The sequence below is a fragment of the Triturus cristatus genome, chromosome 11 (assembly GCF_964204655.1).
Source record: "Triturus cristatus chromosome 11, aTriCri1.1, whole genome shotgun sequence".
Taxonomy (NCBI): domain Eukaryota; kingdom Metazoa; phylum Chordata; class Amphibia; order Caudata; family Salamandridae; genus Triturus; species Triturus cristatus.
The window spans coordinates 1,150,517,087-1,150,539,156 of NC_140594.1; the positions used below are offsets into that span (position 1 = coordinate 1,150,517,087).

Here is a 22,070-nt window from a genome sequence, read left to right on the forward strand (position 1 = left end):
GATAATCAGATAATCGGATAACTCCGAATCACGAACTACTTTCCACGAAAGGAACCCTTGACTATTTCTGAAGACTCTCCCTTGTGGCTAAGGAGTAGCCACCCTGCACCAGCAGGCACCATCTAAGCGCTTGCGGTTTGCTGTAAGTCTCTCCTACGGATCAAGACTGCCCAGCTCGACGAGACCCGAGTCCCTGCCATCTCTGACCTTTTACCTACCTCATCAGCCCAGCTGAGAGTCGTAGGTGTGACGAGACCTGCGGGACCGGCTATCTTCAGAACCTGCACGACGCTTATCTAGCACGCCCACCGAGGGACCCTCGAGTGAGTGCACCTAGGGCTTGAGAAGCCCTAACCCTGAGCAGCTCCAGCCTCGAAGTCTGCCTCCCCAGCATCCCCGAGATCTGCGTGGGGGCCCTTCCGCTCCTTGTTGTTCACCGCGTTGTTTGACCACTTGCCGACCGGCGTGTGGCCCTCTTCACGACGCACCACGATTGTTTCATCACTAGTCTGGTTGCTCCAGACTGGCTCTTGCTCCCCTTCAACAGAGGAGTACCACGGACCCTCCTGGTCCACTCCCGACGCCATCTTGACTCCCCCGCTTGGGTTGCCACTGCCAAGATCCGCTGCCCCTGCCTGGGCCCAGCATCATCGACAGCAGACACCTTTGTGGGACAGCTCGCCCTCCATCCTGGTCGCCGCCGCGCCTCCTGGTCCGAGGAACAGCCGAGTCCGACGTCACCCACTCACCTGGTCGAGGTGACTTCAGCTGGTACCCTCCTGGTACCCACACGATCGCTGGCTAGCGGTTGAGAACTGAGTCCCCTCTGCTTTCAGGTTTCCTTCATCACCGATCCAGGCTTGGATCGCTCCGAACATCGTCACTGGTCGCCTGCCAGCAACTTCTTCTTTCAGGCTCCTGAGACTACACGAGGACTCCCGACATCTTGCCGAACTTCACGCAGCCGCAGCCTCCGGGCTAGGTAACTCGAGCATCTCGGTGCTCCATCGCAGGTTCGCTCTACAAGTGTCCAGTTCCTTTTTCGTTTAGTCCCACTGATCGGATCACTCCGGAATCAGTACCTCCAGACTCTAACCATTCGCATTTCACTGTTAGTGTAGATGGTTTCTCGTGCCCCTCGGGCATTTGTGTAAATTGTGCAACTGAAGTATTTTCCTAAGAGTTTTGTAGTGTGCTTAGCTCCCTGACTCATAAAGAGCCAGGGTAGTCTTGTTATAAATAAATATCCTTTTATTTTCATAACAACTTGTGTGGTGTCCTTTCACTTGGTGTTCAAGGGGTATATGTGATGGTAAACAGCTGGCTTAACACGCCCTCTAGAGTTTAGCCTAAAGACTGCTCGTATTCACGCTACTAGGATAGCTGGTCAAAAAGGTTGACTTACAACCAATCATCAATAAGGGTCGTTTGGAATGATACACAGTGATCACTAGAATAGTGAGCACTACATATCAGGCCAACTTCTCACACTCTGCACAAGGCTTTGTCTCCACCTGCCACTAGAGTGCCTATCGCCTTGGGTCCCCCCGCACCGCCATATTGTTGCCTCGGGTGAGGCGCTGGTTTCCAGGGCCTGTACCTCAGCTACTTTTGATCGGCGGTCCCCCTCGGAGTCTGTGACCACATGGGGGGCAAGGGGGGCCCCGAGGGCGTAAGACTAAGGCCTCCCTCCGTGGGGGATCGGTCCAGACCAACAACATGGACCGCTACACTCAGGGCAGAGGCTCCCCTGGAACGGCCGGTCCCCCCTCAGACGCCGCCGGTGGGGGCACATCCGTCTCTTCGGAACTTTCCCTGCAGGATATCATGGGCGCCATTGATGGCATCAGGGAGACCATCGCCACGCAATACGAGGCCCTGGCCCGCAAGATCGATACGGTGGCGATTGATGTCACCTTAATACGGGCGGATCTCTCCAAAACAAACGAGAGGGTTCAAACTCTCGATGCGCGGACCTCCACCCTTGGTGCGGATGTGTCGGGCCTGCAGGCCGCGCTTGGTGACATCAAGGTGGTCAATGATCAGATGGCCCGGCGGCTGGAGGACTTCGAGGGACGGGCCCGACGCAACAACATTTGTGTCATCGGCGTACCGGAGTCCTCCGACGACCGCCCGGTTGACCTCCTGGTCGAGGAACTCATCCTCCAACAGCTGACCCCTGCGGGCTTGAGTAAATTCTTTGCCGTTGAACGGGCTCATCGAGTTCCGGGCGGGCGGCCACGGCCGGGGGCCCCCCCGAGGCCTATCGTGGCCAAACTGTTTTACTACAGAGACCGGGATGCGATTCTGCAGGCCTCACGTGTCCATGGCCCGGTTCGACATGAGAACTCATCCATTAACTTTTATCCGGACTTTACTCAACTTGTCCAGAAACAGCGGATGGGATTCCAGGGGGTGAAACGTCGTCTTCGTGAGCTGGGCCTAAAGTACTCTATGCTCTACCCTGCCAAACTCCGAGTGGAACATGAGGATCGGACTGCCTTCTTTGACTCTCCTGTGGCCGTGAGTGACTGGCTGGACTCGCTACCGGACAGAGGTGGCCGTCCCGGGCCCTCTGCAGGTGCCAACGGTGACGGGTCCCCTTTGGAGTGACTCGTGGTCCTTGATTTTGCCATTTTGCACTGCTCAGCTGGGTTGTACTTCTTTGTTTCAGTGTGTTTTGCTAGGACCTGTCCGGGGGGCGGGCGGGGACGGGTCCCTTTCCTCCTCCGGGGTCTTTTTGTAGACTGGGGTTAGTTGGGCGACAGGCACACTGCAAGTTGGGGGGGTTTTTTGGCCCGCAGGGGTGCAGGGTGGGGGGAGTTGGGTGTTGGGGGGGGTGGGGGGGAAGGAGGGGTTGTTTTGTCGTGTGTTTTTTGTTTGCAGGGCGAGGTATTGATTTTCTTCCACTTTTGGGACTTGAGCTACTTGCGGGGGGACCTTTGATCTATTGGAGGGGATGGGGGGGGACGGGTTGAAGCTGATGTCATGGAACGTCAATGGGTTGGGGGACCGTATCAAACGGGGTGTAGTACTGCAGTATCTGCGTCGTCTGACTCCTGATGTGGTGTTTATCCAGGAGACGCATCTGGTTGGTAATGTCTGCCATGCAATGAACAGGGGGGGATACCGCCTGGTGGCTCACTCTGGTTTCACAACTGGCTCCAGGGGGGTGGGCATTCTCCTGCGATCCTCACTTCCGTTGGAGATCACCAGGGTAGTCTCAGATGACAGAGGGCATTATGTTTGTCTGACTGGGAGGTGGGAGGGGCATCCCCTTGCCCTGGTCTCAGTTTACGTCCCCCCGGGCCTCCAGAACTCCACCTTCGCGGACTTGGGTCGAATGCTGCTTGAACTTCCGGACAGTCTTTTGCTTATGGGCGGGGACTTTAACTCGGTGGTCTCGGGTGACCTGGATCGTCACCCACCCAGGGCCCTCCCCGCTGCCCAGGCTTGGCTAGGTGGTCTGTTGGAGACCTTCGGCCTGGTGGATAGTTGGCGATTAATGCATCCGACCCAATGTCAATACACCTTTCACTCTGGGGCACATGGGAGTCTTTCTAGGTTAGATTATTTCCTTATGCCCGCTGCGCAGACGGGTCGAATTCGAGAGGTCAGGCACCTGGCGAGGGGTATCTCCGATCATTCCCCGCTGTGGCTTCTCTTTGACACCGAGTCGCGGTCTGCAGGGCGGATCGCTCCCATTAACCCGTGGTACCTGCGAGACCCTACGACTCGCGATAGTCTGGTTAAGGCTATGGACCAATACTTTCTTGAAAACGAGGGGTCGGTGTTGTCTGCAATGTCCCTGTGGGAAGCCTTAAAACCGTAATCCGCGGACACGCCCTCTCCCAGATAGTGGTGGCTAAGAAGCTCAGGAGTGAGGCGGTGGTGAAGCTGGAGACTGACATCTCGGGGCTGGAGTCGGCCTTGGACGCGGGTGTCACTCCGGACGGGCTCCACGCCCTCAGCCTGAAACAGTTTGAATACAGATCTCTTGTCACTGATGCTGCCAAAACTATGTATAGGGAGCAGCAGGGTCGATTGTATGATGCCGGGGACAAGGCGGGAAAGCTGATTGCGTGGCTGGACAAGAAGGAGAGAGTGAATCGGGTGGTCCCGGAGTTGCGTGTCTCGGATGGAGTGTGTGTGACTGAGCCTGGTGAGATTGTGGAATGTTTTGCCGACCACCTCCGGACCGTGTACTCCCCGGTGACTGATAGGGATGAGGAAGACTCTTGCCTTCTACTGAGGGACATTGCTTTGCCCGGCCTGTCTGCCGAGGACCGTGAGCAGCTGGACGCTCCCTTGTCGGTAGATGAAATAGCGACTGCGATTCGATCCCTTCGCTCGGGCAAGGCCATGGGTCCCAACGGTCTCCCTATCGAATTATATAAGTTGCGCCCGGATAAACTAGCGCCCTTCCTCCGTCGTATGTTTCAGGAGTCCCTTGAGGCCGGTTCCCTTCCGCTCGACCAGCGACTGGCCACGATAGTCGTGATCCCCAAGGAAGGTAAGCCGCGGGACCGCTGTGCCTCCTACAGGCCCATCTCACTGCTAAATGCAGAGCCTAAAATCCTGGCTAAAGTCCTTGCCAATCGTTTGTTGGGCGTCATCTGCGATCTGATTCATCCTGATCAATGCGGCTTCATCCCGCATCGCAACACCGCCCTCAACTTGCGGCGTCTCCATGGCGCCCTCGCCAGGGCAGAATACCTCTCCGAACCGGCCGTGCTGGTTTCTTTAGATGCCACGATGGCCTTCGACACCATCGAGTGGCCATTCCTCTGGGCTGCCTTGACCAAATTCGGCTTTGGGGAGGGATTTCTTGGCTGGGTGAAGCTTCTCTACACGGGACCCATGGCTCAGGTGGTGGTTAATGGGCGGGTCTCTCGGCCCTTCGCTCTCGGTAGGGGTACGAGGCAGGGGTGCCCGTTGTCCCCTCTGCTCTTTGCTCTCGCCCTGGAGCCACTCGCTGCTTGGCTCCGCTGGGAGCCCTCGATCAGGGGGATCCGGTGGGCCCCGGGCTTTGAGGATCGGGTCTCGTTATATGCTGACGATATTCTCCTGTATCTTACCTCGCCGCGGCAGTCGCTTAACGTTCTTTTCGATGTTCTGACTTCCTACGGGAGAAATTCGGGTCTCACGATTAACTGGTCTAAATCCTGTGTCTATCCTATCTCCGGTGGCCCCCCTCTCCTGCCGCCTCGGCTTCCGATTCAAATATCTCTGTCCGGCTTTAAATACCTGGGGATACACGTCTCGTTGGACCCGGTGGCTCGCTATGAGCACAATCTCCTGCTTCCACTTCGGCGTTTGAGGGAAGACACGGCGCGGTGGTGTAGGCTGCCCTTGTCCCCACTGGGTCGGGCAGCATTGTTTAAAATGATGTCCCTTCCCAGATTCCTCTATGCACTTCAGAACTCCTTCGACATCATTCCAGTGGCCTACTTTCGGGAGGTGGAGAGCCTGCAGAGGAGACTGGTGTGGGACGGACGGGCGCGTATCGCCCTGGCCAAGCTTACTCTCCCCTGGTACGATGGGGGCATCGCGCTTCCCGACATTCGCAGGTATTATTGGGCCTCGCAGTTATCGGCCATTAACCATGCCACGTATGCGCCTGGCTTGAATCCGGCGTATGAGATGGATAAATTCTTGCTCCCCGGTGGGAACTATAACAGGGCGCTTTACTCCCGCTCGGCTGGACGGACCCTGACGGGCCCTACTAAGATCGCGGTACGGATCTGGAAGGCGGCCAATGTAGCCATGGGCTGGAGTGAGCGACTAACATGTGCTACTCCTTTATTTGCCTCCGACCGACTGGGAAGCCTCTGGACAACGAAGGGGTTTGACCGTTGGGACACGATTGTCATCAGTAGAGTGGGAGACTTATGGATGAAGGGCGCGGTTAAGACCTTCGCGGCGCTCCAGAGCGAATACGAACTCACGGAAAAGGAGTTCTTCCGATACGCCCAGGTTCGGCACGCCCTGCTTTCTGTCTTTAGGGAGGGGACCAAGATCCCTGCCTCTTCGCCCCTCGAGGACCGCATACTCGATGGTCATGTCCCCGACAGTACTATCTCTTTAATCTATAAAAAACTCATTAATAATCGGGCTGACCTCTTGGTGCGCCTTCGGGAGACGTGGACGGGGGACGGGGTGGAATTAGACGACGAGGACTGGCAGTCTGCACTATCGTCCCCCAAGGAAGTAGCCATTCCAGCCCGTCTCCGCCTGGTCCAGCTAAAGATTCTCCACCGGGTGTATGTGACGGGCCCCCGTCTGGTCTCGATGGGTTTCTCGGAAGATGGGCTCTGTAAGCGGGGGTGTGGGCTCAGTGCCACCTTTCTCCATATCCTTTGGGAGTGCCGGGAGGTGGCGGAATACTGGCGTCGGGTTCATGGGGTCATGGGACAAGTCACCGGGGTTGCGCTGCTGCCGGAGGTGCGTCGCTGTGTCTTGAATGTGTGGGAGCCCAATGATTATAACGCGGCTCAGACTCGTTGGGCGGCCCTGGGATACATGATTGCCAAGAGGGATATTGCGCAGCTTTGGGGCTCCCAGCGGCCACCCACCGTGTCAGTATGGAAGGAGAACATGGACTGGTGTATGTTCAGGGAGAAGACTGTGTATGTGGCCTGCGGTAAACCCGGGGCATGGGGTAGAATTTGGGGGCAATGGAACGCGTATCGTGGGGGTATCTGTACGCCCCCCCTAGTGGACACCGATATTGCCTTGTCCCCCTGACCCTTGATGGTTCCTTGCAACTGGTTGTAATAATCGAATATAGATGTTCCTCTCCCGTTACCCCCCCCCGATCTTTCAGTACTCCCTCCTGTTGATAGCTAATTGAAGGTTTGGAGTAAAGTCCCCCGGATGTAGCCTGACCCACGCTTTTTGCCCTTATGCCTCGCCTTTTGTTTTTAGTTGTTATTTATGTTAAATGTATGTCTCCTGCTTCTTTCGAGCTATCCTGAGCCATTTACGGGGCTGGGCCCCAGGAGTCGCCTACTGCCTTAACTAATGTACGATCCTTTCTGAATCTAGCGGCCGGCCCTGGTGGTTGTAGGCCCATGCTTGTACCTGACTTATTGTTTCAATAAAAACTTTTAAAAAAAAAAAAAAAAAAAAAAAAATGGGAATCATTGACCCTTCCAAAAGCGAATGGAACTCACCAAAAGTAATCGTTCGAAAACCGGATGGCTCCATCCGGTTTTGCATTGATTTTAGGGAGGTCAATAAAATCTCATGGTTTGACGTCTACCCCTTACCCAGGGTGGACGAAATTATCGAGAGGCTAGGAAAGGCTCAATATATCAGCAACCTAGACCTTCGTAAGGGTTATTGGCAGGTGTCCCTAAGGGAACAAGATAAAGAGAAAACTGCCTTCTCCACTCCTGGGGGTTTGTACCATTTCAAAGTGTTGCCTTTTGGCCTGCCCGGGGCTCCTGCCACGTTCCAACGGCTTATGAATTTGATCCTTAAGTCCCAGCAAGCCTTTGCGGCAGCGTATATAGATGACATAGTCATCTACAGTTACACTTGGGACCTTCATCTAGACCATCTTAGGAAGGTGATTGAGGCCCTCAAAGATGAAGGCCTCACTATAAACCCAGCCAAAAGTAATCTGGCTGCACGTTCAGTAAAATACCTCGGGTATCTCCTAGGGGAAGGCTATAATAAACCACAGGAGGAGAAAGTGGTGGCCATAACTAGAATACTGTTCCCAACAACCTGTAAAGATCTACGTGCCTTCTTGGGTATCTTGGGCTATTAAAGGAGATTCATTCCTGCCTTCTCAGACATAGCCACCCCTTAACTAACCTTTTAAAGGAAGATGTTCATACAGAAAAAGACCTCAAACACCCATCCTCCATTGTCAGGCAAGCCTTCGAACAACTGAAACAAATCTGTTATAATCCACCCCCTTTAATTCACCCAATTTCACCAGTTGCACTATTGTATTTCCATGTACCTTCTTTGGTCTCTCCCTCTATCTCTCTCTCTCTGCCCCCCTTCCTTATTCTACCCTTTGGAATGTTCCTACAGTTGGGCCAGAGGCTGCCTTGGAATTTTGACAAGGCAGCCTGACTGGCAGAGTTTGTGAGCTGTGCTTGACAGCGACATGTTAGAGGTTCCAGAGTGGAGGCCGTAATAAAGGAGTAACTTTAACTTCATCTACCTGTTCCAGGCGTCTTTGTACCAAAATCCTTACCACTAAACCTGTTCTCTTAAGCCAGACTATAGTAAACCCTTTAATATACAAACCGATGCCTCTGATAATGGCATAGGAGGAGTATTATCCCAGGTCGACACTCCTGGACAAGAGAGACCAGTCATCTACATTAGTCGTAAACTACACCCTAGGGAGTGCAAGAATGCCGTCATTGAGGAGGCGGCCCTGGCCATCAAATGGGCTGTTGAATCACTAAAGTATTATCTTGAGGGTAGGGAATTCCTTTTGTTCATGGACCAAGCTCTTTTAGAATGGCTTTCTAGAAATAAAGGACACAATGATCGTATCTTACGATGGTTCCTGGCCCTTCAAACTTTTCGATCCTCTACCCATCATCGAAAGGGAAAAAAAATACTGACTACTTTTCTAGGTATCCCATTGATTACTGTCTTGCAAGCAAGAAAGTTAGGGAAGAGGGATGTCAGGCGGAGCCAGGATGGGAGCCCCGTCAACCCCGACAAAACGTCATGCAGGGTTCAAACGACGAGCATGGGAAAGGCAACCAAAGGGTTAAACCTATCCTCACGCCTTCTCCCATGAAGAACAACGAGGACTCCACCTCTGGGGTATACCAATGAGAAGCGGTCTGGACCCGGAAAAGGAAACTCTAGCAAAAAAAAGAGGGGCGGAGTGCGGAAGTGGAAGGAAGACGCAAAGAATCGGAAGACACTGAGAGGAAGGCGCAAAATAATTCACAGTGGCCAAGAGGATTTGGAGAAAGCGCAGAGCCAGAAATCGAGACACAGAAGTACGCCGCCTCGGATGACGAACCGGAGGTTTGGAGCGATGACTGGTGGACGCCCCCAGGCGATGACTGTGTGCCTCCGGAACTCAGGAGAGTTGCGGCTTTGGCTGTAAGTGGACAGAACGGGGCTGAGGGGAGGTCTGGGGAGAGATTGATCACTGAAGAAGTGGTTAGAGAGGGATACCAGCCACGGGAGGGGCTGGTCGGTCAAATACCTGCAGGAAGAGCCATGAGAGTAGCATTGACTTGAATCACAAGGGATATGAGTTTGTTTTTCCTTTTGTCCTCAAGAATATTTGTTTATGGACTATTCTGCATTGCATGGGGTACACGGAAAAGATAAACACCCACATATAACGAAGGAAGACATCCTTGGATTTCCGTTTATTAAACAGTTCTTAGGATCCCTCACTCCCTGCCCCCCCCAATTGAGCACTATTACGACAAGGAATGTGTAAAGCACGGTTCCCACTGGGTGTGGTGATGATTATAAGAAATAGGAAAGGACTTAGGTTCTGATAACTTACCACCACTCTTTCTCTCTTTTGAGTATCCTGGGGAGATCCATCCAGAGGGCGAAGCCTACCCGACAAGAAGAAGAAGAAGATACCGTCCTGACAATTTAGGAGATAACCACCTCACTGTTTACGATCACAACAAATCTCAATAAAAGCCACAATTGAGAACTGTATACGGCCTCCTCTAGATTCTGTTTTCACCCATCCCTCCGACAAGCACCCAGAAGGCGATTTAAGTAAGCCCTTGCTATTTAGTTGACCAAAAACATCACAAGGGCCAATTTTTTAATTTTACCCTTGCTATTTGTACATGTTTTTTTATTTGCTATGCAATTTTAAACACTAGATGCTATGCAAATGTTTCATGTCATTGTAAAGGTTTTAACTAACCAAACAATAAAGATATTTTCACGCCTTCTGTGAAGTAATTGCCTTCTCTGATGGAGTGCAAGGTTCAGACCTGATTTTGGTTTCCTTCACTGCCAGAGAGGCCGATTAATGTTTTTACTAGTTTTTAGTCAATGAAGATGGACTCTTACTATTGTGAACCTTTGAACTTTTTTTCAAAGATTCTCCAATGGAATCCTCTTCTTCGTGTCTCTCTTTGTGGGCTTCCCTTGGGGGAGCTGGTATTCCATCTGCTTTATCTCCAGATAATGGAATTTCCTTTGCTTTTTTCTCTGTGCCCACAAAAGAAGCCTTGCCTCACTGTCCATGAGGAATTTTGAGGAAATTGTGCGGCAATGCTTGCAATTAACTTGTGCTGAACACTCTGGTAGCTTGACACAAAAGCAGTCAGGTTCAAGAGCAATGCTTTCATTCCTGTGGCTTATGATCAGGATGCAGACAATGTCAGCATTTCTTATGTGGGCCGTCAGAGAACATTCTCAGTTTACCACAGGGCTTGCAAAGACTAAAAGTTTTTTTTTCTGACAACCAAGATGTTATCTTCTCATTGGAGTTAGTTGGAGTTCAGTCAAAGGTCAAAGATTGCTGAGAAAGCATTTGTCTGATTGAAGTATTTGGGCAGAGTTTAGGAAGTCTGTCTTCACGGCGTGGTAAGAAATCAGAGGTATGGTGGCCCTAGAGAGGAAGGTTGATTCCTGAGCTGATCTCTGATTGGTTGGAGTTTGCTCTTTCTAAAACAAGCAAAGTCACTTGTTTAAGCTACCTGTTCAGTGCTTATCTTTACACCACTTATTATGGTTTTTATTTTTGGTGAGTTTTATATAGCTCGAACACAGCCTAAAGGTATCGGAGTGCTCTACATGAGCCCAAGTTGCATTACAGATGGGAGCTTTCATTTTTAGGCACGGATAGATGAAGTGATTTGCCCAGAATCACAGGATGTTGAGTCTCCCACTAGACTCAAACCCGGTTCCCCAGCCTTCACGTCAGCCGTTCAAGCAGTTACACCACATCCTCTATGGTTACTGTGGGACTTCCACCTCAATGACGGGGAAGATTCTAGCATTTGAATGTATGAAACATTCAGTTTTGGAAAAGTTTGAAAACAGCATTACTGTAAGCAAACAAACATAACACTGATACTGTGGTGCACCGAAAACATTGGCCAAATCATAAAAGATAGTGTGCCCATTATATGTTATCACGTGTTCTAAAGCAAGTCAAAAGCACGCATCTAGAGTATAAAAGCAGTGGTAGCAGGAGCACAACGATTTTCCTTAAAACTGCCAAATATTCTTTCTAATAAACTACTAAATATTTCTCTTTTTCCCTTTTTCACCACACAACCACAAATCAGATGATAGTGATTTAACGCAGACAGCATTGAGGCAAGAGGTATGTGATGATCTAACAAACCTTCCTGTATTTCACCAGTGCCCTAAATCTCTTGTCCTCACCTGCACAGTTCACACCATCTCCTTGGAACCCAGGCTTGCAGATACAGCGATAGGAGCCTTCAACATTGGAACAAATTCCAAAGGTCTCGGAGCAGGTATTCAAAGTATCACTGGAACACTCATTGATATCTGTAAGAAGAATGGAAATTGATTAAGGCTTCCTACCTTATGACTTCTTCAATCTGAGTGCAGACTAATCATGAACTTTCAATGCCCATGACTTTAGTCTGATTCCTCCTATTACATTTTCAATCTAAGATATTGACTAAAGCTCAGCTCAACATTTTCAGCATTCCCTTCTCTATTGAGATACTCATTGGTGACGCAATGCATAAGGATTTGTGTCTGACTAGGTGTGTCTTACTCTTGAAGTATAAGCAAGTTATAGCAAAATCTTTGTGAATTGGAGCTTTGGAGTTTACTTAGAGAAGACATTACTCTGCTTGAGTGGAGCTATTTGATTCTACAGACATATTATGCTTTGACGGGTGAACTACACAATGTAATTTCTATTTCTATTGGGTAAAATAAGTCCTTGGGGCAGTTGCACAGCTGCAGAACCCCAGTGAATAATTATGTCTCTCTGCTTATCTGTCCAGCAGAGTTTGGTCAGTATGATCTCCCCACTAGCAATTATGGGGCTCATTATGATGGCGGAGGGACCGCCATCGCCGGGACGGCGGTGGCGGTTCATCCACCATCTAGCTCTCATTTCCCCCCGCCAGATTAGGATGGCAGGGGGGAATCGCTCAGTGACCGCGACGCTCACAAAGACTGCCCTCCAAGCTTCCGCCACGGCAATCGTCACAATTGCCTGGCGGAGAGATCAGTATGGGTGAAATGGCGGCGGTGCCTGGCAGTCCCCGCCCACCAGATTACAATGATGGCGTCAGCCAGCCTTTCCATGGCGGTTCCAGGCAGGCGGAGGCTGGGTTCTGGGGCCCGTTGCGGGCCCCTTCTGTGTGGGGAAAGGGTCTATGTCCATGGGGGGGTTACCCCCTACATTTCCATGCACAAGGTATATTTATGTTAGTATTGTAAAATATGTGTATAACTACATTTATTTTATGAATTTAATTTATTAATAACTACTTTTTAAGGGAATTATTTTAAATGTGAAATAATATTGCAATTCATTTCTATTAAACTTTGTAATATTATTGTGATATTTTTAATTTTCAGAAATGTTTTAATTTTCATTGTTTGTTTAAATTTAATATATTACTTTTTTAATATTCATTTTAATATTTTTATTTTATTTTTAAAATTAGTTTTTATAGACATTTTGGTGCCGATTCCGATCCTGGAGAAACCGGGTACGAACCGTCGGACGGAGCATTTTCTCCGTCCGACTCGTACCCGGTAAAAAAACATTACAAATATGCAAGTACGATTCGTATGGAAACACTATTTCCGTACGAATCGTACAAAACACCGACCGCCGAAAATACACATACAAATGTGATCCGGGAAAGCGCCGAAGTGACGTCGGGACGCCTTCAGTCTGCGTTTCACGAACCAGGAAGTACGATCCGTACCGACGTCACCCCACACGGACAATATTTTCCGGCTGCCAAAAAGTGCCGGGAAATCAGGACGACACGCACAAGGAGCACCTGTACGCGACGGACAGCCATGGACCCGAACCTACGTGTCATCCCGGCCCTCATAGCAGTCCACCTGCTCCACAGGAACCCACGCGGACGCCGCAGAAGGTCAGACCAACACCCAGGGGCAAAGGGGGGGAAGGGGCAGGACACAGAACCCCCACCCAAGTCACAAATCATACATGCCCTGGACATACCTGACCTTCAGGGCCTGGTCACTTCGAGGGGGTGAGGGCGTGTCCAGCAACGCCTGCGTCCGCCACAACGGAAGTGGATGTTGACGCGAACCGGCAACACAACAATTCTGGTACGTACCGTACCCACGCCATAAGAGCGTGGGTACGGGTCGTACCACGCCCACCCCTACGTCACCCCAACAATGGCGGTACGGCCCGTACCCATGTTCTAAAGGCCTGGGAACGGACCGTACCAGCATTGTTGGGGTGATGTAGGGGTACGCGTGGTACGACCCGTACCCACGCTCTGAAGGCATGGGTACGGTGCGTACCCCTACGCCACCCCATTGGGGTCCGCACCGTACCCAGGCCTTAAGAGTGTGGGTACGGGTCGTACCACGCCCACCCCTACGTCACCCCAACAATGGCGGTACGACCCGTACCCACGTTCTAAAGGCCTGGGTACGGCCCGTACCAGCATTGTTGGGGTGATGTAGGGGTACGCATGGTATGACCCGTACCCACGCTCTGAAGGCATGGGTACAGTGCGTACCCCTACTTCCCCCCATTGGGGGTCCGCACCGTACCCAGGCCTTAAGAGTGTGGGTACGGGTCGCACCACGCGTGACCCTACGTGACTCCAACAATGGTGGGACGGGCCATACCCAGGCCCCTAGAACGTGGGTACAGCCCGTCCCGCCATTGTTGGAGTGACGTAGGGGTACGCGTGGTACGAACGGTACCCACGCTCTGAAGGCATGGGTACGGTGCGTACCCCTACGGCACCCCATTGTGGGTCCGCACCGTACCCAGGCCTTAAGAGCGTGGGTACGGGTCGCACCACGCGTGACCCTACGTCACTCCAACAATGGCGGGACGGGCCGTACTCAGGCCCCTAGAACGTGGGTACGGCCCGTACCGCCATTGTTGGAGTGACGTAGGGGTACGCGTGGTACGACCCGTACTCACGCACTGAAGGCATGGGTACGGTGCGTACCCCTACGGCACCCCATTGTGGTCCGCACCGGACCCAGGCCTTAAGAGCGTGGGTACGGGTCGCACCACGCGTGACCCTACGTGACTCCAACAATGGCGGGACGGGTCGTACCCAGGCCCCTAGAACGTGGGTACGGCCCGTACCGCCATTGTTGGAGTGACGTAGGGGTACGCGTGGTACGACCCATACCCACGCACTGAAGGCATGGGTAGGGTGCGTACCCCTACTGCACCCCATTGTGATCCGCACCGTACCCAGGCCTGCAGAGCGTGGGTACGGGTACATACAGAGCGTACCCCCACCCGTGTATATATGGAGCGTACCCACACCCCACCAGTGTATGTTCGGAGCGTACCCCCACCTGTGTATGTATGGAGCGTACCCACACCCCACCAGTGTATGTTCGGAGCGTACCCCCACCCGTGTATGTCCCGAGCGTACATGGCCAGACATAGGAGGGGTGGGTGCCTATCACTCCCAGCAGTGCCCAGACACAGGAGGGGTGGGTGCAGAGTCCTCCCAGCAGTGCCCAGACATAGGAGGGGTGGGTGCAGAGTCCTCCCAGCAGTGCCCAGACACAGGAGGGGTGGGTCCAGAGCCCTCCCAGCAGTGCCCAGACATAGGAGGGGTGGGTGCCTATCACTCCCAGCAGTGCCCAGACGCAGGAGGGGTGGGTGCAGAGTCCTCCCAGCAGTGCCCAGACATAGGAGGGGTGGGTGCCTATCACTCCCAGCAGTGCCCAGACACAGGAGGGGTGGGTGCAGAGTCCTCCCAGCAGTGCCCAGATATAGGAGGGGTGGGTGCCTATCACTCCCAACAGTGCCCAGACACAGGAGGGGTGGGTGCAGAGTCCTCCCAGCAGTGTCCAGACATAGGAGGGGTGGGTGCCTATCACTCCCAGCAGTGCCCAGACATAGGAGGGGTGGGTGCCTATCACTCCCAGCAGTGCCCAGACACAGGAGGGGTGGGTGCAGAGTCCTCCCAGCAGTGCCCAGACATAGGAGGGGTGGGTGCAGAGTCCTCCCAGCAGTGCCCAGACACAGGCGGGGTGGGTGCAGAGTCCTCCCAGCAGTGCCCAGACATAGGAGGGGTGGGTGCCTATCACTCCCAGCAGTGCCCAGACATAGGAGGGGTGGGTGCCTATCACTCTCAGCAGTGCCCAGACACAGGAGGGGTGGGTGCAGAGTCCTCCCAGCAGTGCCCAGACACAGGAGGGGTGGGTGCAGAGTCCTCCCAGCAGTGCCCAGACATAGGAGGGGTGGGTGCCTATCACTCCCAGCAGTGCCCAGACACAGGAGGGGTGGGTGCAGAGTCCTCCCAGCAGTGCCCAGACATAGGAGGGGTGGGTGCCTATCACTCCCAGCAGTGCCCAGACACAGGAGGGGTGGGTGCAGAGTCCTCCCAGCAGTGCCCAGACACAGGAGGGGTGGGTGCAGAGTCCTCCCAGCAGTGCCCAGAAATAGGAGGGGTGGGTGCCTATCACTCCCAGCAGTGCCCAGACACAGGAGGGGTGGGTGCAGAGTCCTCCCAGCAGTGCCCAGACATAGGAGGGGTGGGTGCAGAGTCCTACCAGCAGTGCCCATGGAAAGAAAAGGGTGGAGTACCCACAGATACAATGCCCACAATTGTCACTCAGGTGCTCAAAGACCCTGCAGAACACGTAACGCATGTGTGCGAGGCTGGGAGTACACACATGCATAGTGTGTAAAAGTGAACATGTCCACATGAAGTCATGTCAATATACTCCATACACAAGTACAGTGACCACCATGGATGCCACTAATGATGCAGGTGGAGACATTGCCCAGCATGCATGGGCAAAGTTGAACGGATCCGTCACACACCAAGGAAATGTGGACACAGCTCAGCACAACATTTTGGAAACACCCTGCAGAGAAGATGTCAGGGTCCACAGAGGAAGGAACACACCTTGGGACAATGTCACCATGCAGTAAGAGCTTACATGAACAAAGATATTTTGCAAATACCTTGTGATGGCACACAGATACCAGGGTCCACCCCATGAGCAGCACACTACTACATTTCACAGACACCTAACACATTATCACCACCCCAAATCATGGAGCAGCACCACCAACAGCAATACCAGAAAAGCAGTAGTGTTCAAAGGAAAAAAAACGTGGCTTTATTCAGCATGAAAAAAAATTGGTGAATAAAAGTTCAATATGTACAAGGCCCATAGGGCAGTCCATAGTCCAATTCCTGGTGGGGGACACATAGGGACGCGTGTCCCCTAGCTTGCCTGCACAGTTCATACCTCCTTTGCTTCCACAGGGGGGGGCATCATGTGGGGGGGAAGGACCAGGCACCGCAGGGACAGGAGGGGCAAGGGTAGGTGTTGTGGGTGCAGGGAAGGGGGACTCCATCACAGGGGGTGGGACAGCGCCAAAGGTGGTGGTGAGAATGGCGCTGCACACGGTTGCAAGGTCCCCCAGCGTCTCCCCTGCACCCGAAGGAACCACAGGCCCCAAGGAGGGGGGGGGATCGGAGGGATGGGTCGCAGCGCTACTGGGGGAGGGTGTGGACAGGGGGGACACTCAACTACCCTGACCGGGGACTTCTTTGACCGCTTGCGGGGTGGTGTCACACTGGGGCTCAGGGACAGAGCGCCCATGAAGGAATCCTTGTTGGAATCTTGGCCAGGAGAGCTGAGGGGAGTGGATTTGGAGGGAGTGGGTTGTGAGGAATGTGGACTCCCACTGTGGCTGCGTGTCTTCCGTTTGCCCCCTGACCCAGTGGGTGTGCCTACCTCACCCTGTGTGTGCGTGACAGGAGGTGTGAGCTTGGCCTTCCCTGGTGGTGTGGTGCCTGTGTCTGGTGGGGTGTGTGCATGGGTATGTCTGGGTGTGCTTGGGACAGGCATGGGAGTGGGAAGTGTGGATGGTGCAGGGGTAGGGGGGGGGACGCAGCGCTGCAGGAGACCCACTGCTGCAGTCAGTGTCGAGTCTATGGACCTCAGCAACTGGCGTTGGTCAGACTGCGCAGCTGAGATGCCCTCCATGTATGCCTCCATCTGGGTGAGCACTCGGTGTGGCCATGGAGGACATTAAGCATCGCAGTCTGACCAACCTGCAACTGGCGCAGGATGTCCACAGACTCGGCATTCACGGCAGCAGTGGAGACAGGGGCAGGGGGTGCGGTGCCTGGCAAGAAGGAGACACGTGGTGACCTAGCACGGCGGGAAGGGACCCGAGCAAGTGGGAGGCCGGTGATGGGAATGGAGGGGGCGGGTAGAGATGGAGTGCTGCTTTCAGCTGTGGGAGCAGCCTCCGCCCCCTCCGGGAGCTCAGCCTCGGACCCGTCAGCGTCATAGTTGGTGGAAGGACTGGACAGGTCCTCCGCCTCACTCCCCTCGGTCTCCGTGCCACTCGATGCGCCAGACAAGACAGCACTGCTGGCACTGGTGCTCGCTCCCTCCTCACGGTCCGTGCCAGTGTCTCCCTCGGAGTCCCCCAACGATGCTGTGGGCAAGGTGAAGAGACAGGAAATAATCAGACACCTGTATACATATGTCACATGAGTCAAATCTACATAGGTCACAGTGCATAGCCTGAAAAGCAACATGAGTAACATCTACAATACAAGGTACATATGTAGGCCCTGCAACACACAGTTGGTTGACCCACCATGCCACTGAGAAACAATGGAGAGCATGACACAACAGCAATTTACTTGATATCAAATTGGACAGAGGAGCCAGGCTCTGGGGACAATCATGCACAGCATCTGCATCACACAGCGTTGCCAAAAAAGGGATGAGCAGGAACCATGTCTATTAACTTTTTGCACATGCTGCAAAGATAATACATTAAACCATGCCCAACATGACTGGGTCACTGCACCTTGAGTGTATGTCCAGACAAACATCACACACAGGCCAGACCTAGCAAGGAGACTTCAGATTATGACATGTAGGCCTTGCCCGCACAAACCACCCCCTACCTGAGACAATGTGATTGAGACAGAGGAAGTACTTACACCTCTTACTCTGGGATAAAAACACATGGCCTGCACTAAATCCTGATTGTACCCAAACTACCCCTGGTGCGCCTGTCCACATATATCATTGACAATCAACCATCATCAGATTGTCGTACCAAGACACACAGGCACTGCCCACTGTGAGTATGCGCAAGCAAAATTGGGTCACCCTGTACAGTGGACACATTTAGCACAGTTTACGTAAATACAGATGAGGCCAGGGTACAATGCCACAGAGCCCAACCTATGCCGAAGACACAGAGAATGTCCACATTGTAGGATGACACACATGATACCTAGGAAAAGGTGTCCCAGGGCATGGTAGTGGCCACACTCCTCCATGGTCCTGGATGGATATGACTGCAACTGAAGCAACCGTCCCTGCACTATGCATTTCTCCCACTCATGCACATCATGTCAGAGGGCACAACATTGGATATGCATGCTGTAAGGCAGTACACTTTTAAGAGACACTCCTATGTCGGGACTCACCATCAGTGCCAACTGACATGGACCCCACAATGACTGAACTGGCCAGGGCACAGGCAAGGTCCCAAAACCTGTAACACACCACCCCCACACATGATGCTGCAAGCATTGGGCACTTGGATTAACTGCCAGCCTAGATTACCTTGTGCAAGAGTGACTACACACAGACCAGGGAACACATGGCAAGGAGGGGAAGGGAGGAAGAACAGCACCGGTTTACTTTGGGGAATAGGTTATGTACTGCACATTTAAACCCTGGCAGTGTATCCATGCAACTGCGCACTACCAATAGCTGGTGACACACAACATGTACCTACCCCCTTCCTGCTGCTGCTTCTCCTGTAAGCGCCTATCCAAGTCGGGGAAGACCACCGCCAGCACACGCTTGTGGATGTGGGTCAGACGCCGGCGCCCACGGTTTTTGTGGCTCTCAGGTGAGTCCCCCAGCAGGACCCGTGCGATCCTCCTCGTCCAGCACCGGATATCCTGCCAGCATTTCCTCACCTTGGCTAGGCGCCGCTTCCGACCCTCCGTCTTCCTCACGGCACTGACGGCTTGCTTCCAGATCTCCCCCTTGGCATAGATGCCTACCTGTGAGGATGCAAAAGTGAGAATACTTTAATCCACCTGAGCAATGACACAGAGACACACATATTAATAATTAGTCTTGTTTGAACAGGGCATGGTATGCAGCCAACTCATTGCACCTTTGTCATAGGGACATTATCCTCTGGGGAAGGGCTAATGCACTAGGTGGCATTGAAAGTACACAGGTGGCATGAGGGGTGCAACACAATCAATGATCCAGGCTCACACTGTGCATCACAAGCTACACAAGGATTATGTACAGCACCTCAAAGCAGTCACATGCCCCAGGCCACTGACGCAACCTCAGCAGAGTACACAGACACACACAGGCACAGGACAATGACCTGCCATTGCCAACTGCGGGTACAAACCTCACTCTGCCCATGTGCCACTTGACTGGGGGGTGTCACAGGTGTGGGGCTGGCTCAGCACGGCAGTCACACAGCACTGCTCCCTGTTCACATCACATGGGCAGGGTATATCCATCCCTCATGCAGCTGGTGTGCAACACTCCACATATGCACTCACCCACATGACAGGGGACTTACACACACACACCAATGTCCAGGGGACGAACACATCATTTGGACACTCTCAGCACAGGTACACTAAACAAACACACATCTATGGGTACTGTCACCTGTCACACTGGGGGGACCACAGAATCACATCAGGACTGTAGAAACAACATTCCCAGGAGGAGTAGCCAGGCTGAAAGTGGCATGCACCATGCATTGATTGTCACAGTAAGCACTATGCAAGTGAGGAGTGGACACAGGAACTACAGCATGCTCTGCATGGGAGACATGAGGCCTTCCCCACCATGGGACCCACTCTAAACAACATTGCATGTCTGTCACACATGGACACAATGCCAGAAGTCACAGTCACGAAATAAGGGGCACAGTCTAAGCTAGTGGAGTCAGCACTCACCTGCTCCCCTGGTCGACCATACAGCATGGTGTACAGTGGGAGGATCACATCCACCAACGCCATATTCTCCTCCATGGTGAATGGCTGGGCGCTCTCCACAGACCTGGACATGGTGCCAGAGGAATCACGAGCAGCAGCAGTGTTGTGGAATGAAAGGATGTGCAGGCAAGTGCTCTCTCATGGGACCTGGCTGCCTTATATCTGCCTTGCTGGGCGGTTTCATTTACAGGAGTACAGAGTGATTGGTCAGTTAAATTAGCATCCTACGTTTCCTCCAATCCCTTTAAACCTACCCCAGTGAGTGGCTTTGCATGGTTAAAAAATTGAGCATGATGTCAAGTCAACAACCACTTTGCAACAAAGTATATTGTCTCCAACCGACTTTTGCTGGCCACCTGATGCAAGAATTCAAACTTTAAACTCGGTCTCCATGACAACCAGCATGCATTTAGGCCCTTATACTTGTCCCTCATGTGTCCCCTATGTTATTTCAATATTTACACACAGGTACGGTGCGTTCCACGGCCCCAGGGCACCCCAAATGCAGTGAAACGGACCGTACGCGCGTGTGTAGGGTCCCTATCACTATGGGAGTGCTCGCGTATGCGTACGCCATAGTAATACGGACCGTACAGGCCCGTGTAGGGTCCCTATCACTATGGGAGTGCTCGCGTATGCGTACGCCATAGTAATACGGACCGTACACATGCGTGTACGGTCCGTATCACTATGGGAGTGCTGGCGTATGCGAACGCCATAGTAATACGGACCGTGAACACGCGTGTACGGTCCGTATTACTATGGCGTACGCATACGCCAGCACTCCCATAGTGATAGGGACCCTACACACGCCCTCAGAGCGTATGTACGGTGCGTTTCACACCTGACAGTGGTGACAGACGGCACACAGACAGGAATAGAGCTGTCATACTTGGCTAAGGCTGGTCATCAAGGCATTGTCTGTGCAGTACTACATGTGTCGGGCACAGGTGTGTCAGGCTGTGATGTGGCACATTACTCCTGAGGTGTGAAGCTAATCAATGTATGATGAGCTGTGTACACATGTCATGTGTGATGGTGCACTATGTGCCACACATCCCCTACACTCTTTTGACATGTGTGCATGTTGTACAGACTTATGGAGCCATGCGTCACAGGCATGGCACAGTCACCGACACCCGCAACTGTCCCCTGGTGCCAGGTACACGGAATATTACACCTGACATGTGAATGCCCGCGTTGCATGCTGTAAGTATGTCATGTGTTCCCATAAGTTTGCTGTAGGTGTTTGGTCAAATGCATCTGCAGTTGATGCAACCAACATGTGTCTGTGTGTAGATGGGCATGGCACACTGTTACGCACACCAACCCACATGTGTAATCCGACGTAAGGTGTGTATGTATGCAAGGACACGGAAGTTCAAAACAAGGACATATCTGCATACTCTCAATGTATGTGTGATCAGTCTTGACATGTACTCCTTCATGGCAAGTTGTGTGGTCTGTCCTTTTTCTATGACATGTGACCTGTGCCTCTACTGCTCTGCAACCTGTCTGTACGATATACATCCTTCTTCTGCACATATGTGGATGTCTGTAACTCCTGTAATGCGTCTGCCTGTTCACTTACACAGCTAGTTTCATGCCATGGCATATTGAGCTTGAGAATCGACGTTTGTAGCTGATCTTGGTAGGAGTGTCACCTGCCTGGCATACGTTTCCAGGCCATATTGCACAGACCTGACTCTGTATGTAGCATATGTGTATTGCCTGTTGAACATGTGCTCAGTACATTGAAATTGGTGGTGTACTGTACTCACTCTTCGTTGTCCCTTCAAATTTACTGCAGAGCTCCGCCTCTCCCTCGACCAATTCCGGACTTGGCTGACCTGAGGGAAAATGACTGTATACGCC

General features: G+C 52.6%; 1 protein-coding gene across 1 annotated transcript in view; it reads right to left on the bottom strand.

Moving 5' to 3' along the window:
- Positions 1–22,070, bottom strand: part of LOC146788619 (uncharacterized) — a 1,185,638-nt gene that overhangs the window by 492,680 nt on the left and 670,888 nt on the right. The window contains exon 38 of the mRNA XM_085635786.1: positions 11,365–11,493. Coding sequence (XP_085491912.1) covers positions 11,365–11,493 — 129 coding nt within the window. The remainder of the gene's footprint in view (positions 1–11,364; positions 11,494–22,070) is intronic.